Source organism: Monoraphidium neglectum, assembly GCF_000611645.1.
Source record: "Monoraphidium neglectum strain SAG 48.87 unplaced genomic scaffold scaffold01340, whole genome shotgun sequence".
Taxonomy (NCBI): domain Eukaryota; kingdom Viridiplantae; phylum Chlorophyta; class Chlorophyceae; order Sphaeropleales; family Selenastraceae; genus Monoraphidium; species Monoraphidium neglectum.
The window spans coordinates 1-5,727 of record NW_014012288.1 but is presented as its reverse complement, the minus strand read 5'-3'; the positions used below and the strand labels follow the sequence as shown (position 1 = coordinate 5,727).

At 65.8% G+C, this 5,727-nt stretch overlaps 3 protein-coding genes across 3 annotated transcripts; 1 reads left to right on the top strand and 2 right to left on the bottom strand.

Moving 5' to 3' along the window:
- Positions 1-95: 95 nt before the first annotated feature.
- MNEG_7530 (hypothetical protein) lies at positions 96-2,335 on the top strand (the record flags this gene model as incomplete). The annotated part of the gene is made up of 4 exons (XM_014043995.1): positions 96-203; positions 487-732; positions 1,021-1,713; positions 1,973-2,335. The coding sequence occupies 4 exons, from the start codon at positions 96-98 to the stop codon at positions 2,333-2,335; spliced, it is 1,410 nt and encodes a 469-aa protein (XP_013899449.1).
- Positions 2,336-2,751: 416 nt separating this feature from the next.
- MNEG_7529 (methylated-DNA-protein-cysteine methyltransferase) lies at positions 2,752-3,599 on the bottom strand (the record flags this gene model as incomplete). Its single annotated transcript, XM_014043994.1, has 3 exons — positions 2,752-2,889; positions 3,113-3,295; positions 3,552-3,599. 3 exons carry the CDS (start codon positions 3,597-3,599, stop codon positions 2,752-2,754), a joined length of 369 nt encoding a protein of 122 aa, XP_013899448.1.
- Positions 3,600-3,643: 44 nt separating this feature from the next.
- MNEG_7528 (hypothetical protein) lies at positions 3,644-3,832 on the bottom strand (the record flags this gene model as incomplete). The annotated part of the gene is made up of 2 exons (XM_014043993.1): positions 3,644-3,694; positions 3,719-3,832. The coding sequence occupies 2 exons, from the start codon at positions 3,830-3,832 to the stop codon at positions 3,644-3,646; spliced, it is 165 nt and encodes a 54-aa protein (XP_013899447.1).
- Positions 3,833-5,727: the final 1,895 nt, after the last annotated feature.

Genomic DNA, 5,727 nt, shown 5'->3' with positions numbered 1-5,727 from the left:
CCCTGAGCCCCATCAGCACCGCCATGCCCAGTAAACTGACCATAGACTCCCCATAATCTCCGCACGCCTGGCCGGCCTCGTGCTGTGGCACATGCATGCGCCGCCAGGCCGACACCATCCGCGAACTGCGGGCGCGGCTGGCAGCGCTCGAGGCCCCGGCCGGCGTGGCGCGGCGGCGCCGCATAAAGGAGCTTGAGGGCCAGGTGCGGACCAGGGGGCGCTCGCGAGCTGCGTGCTCTGGGCGTTGCCGGCAGCGTCGGCATGAAAGCTGGTGCTCCAATGCCGCCGCCGCGCCCGGGCGGCCACTGCTCTTCATTCAGTGGCCTTCAGGGTGCGCCCTGCCGGGCAGTTGCCCCTGCACACCATGCTTGACATCTCCTACAACCCCATCCTAGCCGGCACTGGCCCCCCACAATGACCCCTCTCTCCTATGTCCTGCCCTTGCAACAACAACCTCCGCCTCCTCACCCCTCCACACATCTGCAGGTGGAGTCACTCCAGCGGGCCCTCGCCTCCCGCCACCCAAACTCGCTGCCCGCCGTGCTGCAGGCCGCGCGGCCGCCCCCCGCCGAGGGCCGCCTTGTGGCGGCGCTGCAGGCGGAGGTGGAGGCCCTGCAGGAGCGCCTGGCTGGCGCGCAGCGGGGCCACGAGCACGCGCTCAGGGCGCTGCAGCAGCAGTATGAGCAGCTAAAGGCGCGCGCGGCGGGGGAGCGGGAGCGGGAGCGGCTGGAGGTGGGTGTGCTGCCTGTGTGTGATGAGGGAGTGGGGGAATGGCATCGAGCGGCAAGGCATCGGAGAGCGGGCCAGATGGGCTTCGTCCGGGTAGTCAGTGTCTGCTCACATGTTTCTTGATTGCAGCTGTGCATTGTCGGTACACTGGCAGGCTGCGGCCAGCACTGGTACAAATGGCTGGCCTTTGCGGCACGCCGCCACCTGTTGGGCTCGTTCGTAGCGCGCTGTTGCACACCGTTCGACCGCGCCGCGGCCAGCCGCTGTGCATTGCAAATCCTTGCCCCGCAGGCCTCGCGCCGCGGCGGCGCACGCTCGCAAGACCTGGAGAGGCGCCTGCAGGAGGCGCAGGAGCAGCACGCCCGCCGCGTCAGGACGCTCGAGGCGCGCGCCGCCGCCGCAGAGGCCGCGGCCTGGGGCCGGCAGGAGGCGACAGCAGGGGAGGATGGCGGCCGCGAAGGTGACCAGGCGGGGACGGACGAGCTAGTGGCGGAATTGCGGGGTGAGCTGGCGCTGCGGGACAAGCAGCTGGCGCAGTCGCAGCAGCGGCTGAAGGAATTGGAGCGTCAGGTGCGGCAGCTGCAGCGCCAGCAGCAGCAGGGGCAGCAGCAGGAGGAGCAGCAGCAGCAGCAGCAGCGGTCAGGACCTGCCCGAGTCCAGCAGAATGCGCCGGCGCCTCTGGTGGACGACACAGCACTGGTCGTGGCGCCTGCCTCAACTGCAGAGGGGCAGCAGCGGCCCGCCAACCCTGAGACGGCAATCAACCAGCAGCAGCAGCAGCAGCAGCAGCAGCAGCAGCAGTTGCGCTTGGAGCTGGCCGCGGCCCAGGGCGCCCTCGCGCTGCTGCAGCGCTCCCACTCGGAGCTGCTGCAGCGGGTGGTGGAGCTAGGGGCGGGCCAGCAGCGGGCGGTGGCGGAGGCCGGGCAGGAGGCTGCGGCGCGAGAGGCAGGGCGGTGGATGCAGCGGGCCGAGCAGCTTGAGCAGGTGCGTGGCTGCGGCCGGGTCAGGGCCCATCGTGCCGGGGCCTGCGGGATTGCCAGCGACAGCCGCGTTCCGCGTCGCCCCTCGCCCCCCTCCTTGCGTGCACTTATGCGTGCTGTGCCATGTCAGCTGCCCAGCAAGAGCTGCTTCGCTTCGCCCGCTGCGGGACGGCCGCCGTGCTTCATGCGAGCACGGCCGTCGAGCCCGCCCAACATGCCCACACTCCACCGGGCGGGCCCGCGCCCCGTGACCCCCTTGGCAGGCCCTGCGGGCGGCAGAGCGCGAGGTGGAGGGCCTGGAGGCCGCCCTCGCCACCGCGGAGCGCGCCGCGCCGCCGAGCCTGCGCGACTTCCTGTCGCTGGAGCGCCGCCTGGGCCGCATGGCGCAGGAGATGGCGGCCGGAGAGGCGCGCTGGCGGGACGCGCTAGGCGAGGCGCTGGGCGGGCGCCGCGCCGCGGGCGTCGACGCCGGGGCGGGGCTGCGGGACGCTGAGGCGCGGCACGCGGCTGAGCTGGCGGCGCGGGACGCGGTTATTGCGCGGCTGAGGCTGGAGGTGGACGAGCTGCTGGACGCGGCGCGCGCGCTGCAGCTGCGGGCGAGCTCGGCGGGGGCCTCACGAGCCTGAGTTGGTCAAGACTGGTCAAAGTGATTGGCGGCGGCAGGGGGCGCATGCGCCGTGCCGCCGACATTGGTTGTTAACATTTCTTTACTGCAATTGTGGCGGCGCTGCGCCTGCGCGACGTCCTAAAACTGTGCAAGTTGCCAGGCATTGATCGTCAACACTGCACAGACTACTTGGTTTTAGCATGAAAGCCAACGCACGAAGGCAGTTGCGGGTGACGTTGCAGTCCAACGCATTGAAATGGTGTAGCAACAGCAAAACGCATTGAGCCGCGCCGAGACACCCATAACTGTGTGATGCTGCCGATTTGCTGTGGATCACAGCAAGCGCTGGCAACTCCTCTGCGCTTGCGCGGCCACGCCGGCGGGTGCACTGGGCAGGCGCCGCGGCGCTACGTCTGGACGGGGGGCGCTGCGGCGCTACTTCTTGCCGGCGACAAGGCGCTGCAGCTCCCCCGCGCGCACGACGCAGTGGCGGCCGATGAGGTCCCCCTCAATTTCGACGCCCTCCTCCAGAAGCATCTGGCGCTTGAGCTTCACGTTGGCGGTCTCCGTGCCCTGCGCAGGGAGGGCGCAGGGGTGGGGGGGCGGCCGTCGCGGGGCGGTCGACGCGACGGAGAGGCGGCAGCCGGCGTGTTGCCAGGCGCGGCAGGTGTTTGCCCGCAGCAGGGCGGGATCATCGTCGCTATGCGCAAAGCACGTCTGCCTCCGTTGCTGCCCCACGGGAAGCCGCATAACGGCAGCACTGCAGGGCGCAAGGGATTGGGGAGGGGCAGCGCACCCATGAGCCCTTGAACCCGCCCAGCTTCAGGTCAGAGGCCACCACCCTGTGGCAGGGCACTTTGGGGGCGAATGGGTTGCGCCGCATCGCCTGGCCGACGGCGCGCGCGCACGACGGCGGCGACAGCGCCTTGGCCATGTCGCCATAAGTGGTGACGCGGCCCTTGGGGATTGCTGAGCACATCTGAGGGTTGCGGGTGGGAGGGGACAGCGAAAGCACCACAGATTAGCGAACAGACTGTCTACAGCATGCAAGGAGGCCGTAACTGTGGTGCACCGTTATGTACTTGGGGGAACAGCGTGGGTAGTGGGTACCCCGATGCATTAATCTGGCACTGACCCCAGCCCAGTCAATAATCGGCGGGGTGGTCACTCTGCATGCGGTAACTCTGCATGCGGCTCCCCAGAGCTGCAGCGAAGGCCTTCACAAGGCAACCCACTGTGTACACGCGCTCCTCGTAGGCAGTGGGCGGCCGGTCGATCGTCATGGCTGCGCTGCTGTTGCCGCCGTCGCCGCTGCTGATGATGATAATTACTTGCGCTGCCCTGCCGCTGCCTGCCGCGCAGATTCGTCCTCCAGCGCCTGATTCAGGTCGTTGGCGCCCACCTTCTGCACCACGTACCAATAGGTGCCAACTGAGATGCTGCCAAAGCCCAGTGCCCAGACCCAGTTTGGGATGCGCGTCGCGCGGCGAGTGGAGGCGACGACCCCGGGGTTCATAGCTGCGGCGGCAATGAGCGCGTGGAAGAGAACGACTGAAGCGCGATGTTTCGTTGCTGTTGCTTCTGCCTGGTCGTCCGTTTGATGCAGCGAACCTGGACGGATCACCGGCTGCACTGCGTGTGCGCTGCCAAGCTGGTGGGGCGAGCTAGTTTGAAAATCGGTACAAAATCAAAAATTTCATCACTGCTGCTTACCAGGGGCGTGTGCTAGCCAGAAGGCGAACAACTCGCGGGATACCGGCGAATAGAGACCTGCAGGGCATGCGAATGCCCGTGCCTCTATGATATGTGTAGCAAGACCAGTTGCAGCCAGATCTCAATAAGTGATGGGACTCTCTGGCGTTGAGAGCGGGATTTGTGCGGACGTGCTGCGCGTGCTCTGCTGTGCTGGGCGCAAGCGACGCTCTGTCGTCGCCTTGAGCGAGAGGTGACGCATAGTTGATGGCGCGGCATCAGTGACAAGACCAGCCGTCGACCGTGGCAAGATTGAATAGGTGGCGCTTGTGCTGTGGGCGGATGGGTGCTGAGTTGCACAGGTCATGCCAGCTCTGTCCGACATGCGCTGACGGTGCTTGCCAACCTGCCTCCCTCGCATGCGCGTGCATCATCAAGCAGCACTCACCTTCAGGGGTGCCCTGTGCGCTGGACTTGATGTGCCATCAACTCGCCTACATCACCCTGCGCCAACGGTGCTGATCGTGGTGTGGGGTGCGTGGGAAAAACGTACCCCCGAAACATGCTCGACAAGCCCGGGCTGGGCGGCCGCATACTGCATTACGCTCATCAGCTCAGGCCGGATGAGTCACCGGCCTCGCGGCCACGCTTGGCACGTTCTGTGTGCCGACGTCATATCACATACTGAAGTCCTGAATGGCTTGCCGCTGGTGAGTGGCCCCATGGCCGGGTCAGCAATCTCATGGGTCCCATGGACCCATGACATGCACGGCTGCTGCACGCAATCACTTGCTGAATGTCAGAAGCCTGCACGCAGCAGCCGCGCGCAGCACTCACGCGTCCCAGCGGCAAGCCGTGTTGGCAGCACAACCATGGCTCCATGACCCCGCAAGTGAGTAAGGCCCCAGTGCGGCGAATGCGCCTCGATCGCCGCAGGGCGGAGGGTGCAGCCCCCTGAGGCACCACAGCGCGCGCCGAATTTTCCCGTGGCTGTGTGCGCCACGCCTGTGCATGTGCCACCGACGGCTGCTGCAGTCGCCGCTCACACGTGACTGCCCCCGTGTCAGCCCTGAAGAAGTCAACATACACATGCATTTTTCCAACGAGGCGGGACACATGCATGAATTGCAAGGCTTGTGCCTACTGTGTGAGATTTGTGTGCCTTCAAGGCAAACTTTGCATATGCGGCGGCACTGGCACGCAGTACCCGTTGTCAACGCCTTCCGTGAGGAGTCCGTGCACCTCACGGTCGTGAACAACAACTTCAGCTGGAGTAACGAGACGGTGTACGTCATCGTAAGCAGCTGGGACTTGATATGAACGTTGATACATCCTGTCCTTGTGGTCTTCACGATTGTGGTTTACTGGGATTTGGAAAGATGAGGCTGGCGGTTCTCGTCCCTGTCACCTCTCGGGGCCTTGCTCCCCAGGGTGGTGGAGCAATTGGCGGTACCTGTCACATGGCCAGGAGCCTGCGTGAACTGGCAGCCAGCATGAAGGGAGAGAGCGCAGACCTGGTTGTGCTACTCGGGATTGACCACGATGACCCCTTGCTGCAGCACCAGCTGGCGCTCCGTGAGCCTTTCTGTGACCTTCTGCCTGCGACCAAAGTCCAGGTTGTGGTGTTTCCCGCAGGAATAGATACATAGATAGATAAGTTACTCATACCATAGCATCACTGCCATCGGCCTCGCGCTCATTAGAGCGGACCTCCTCATT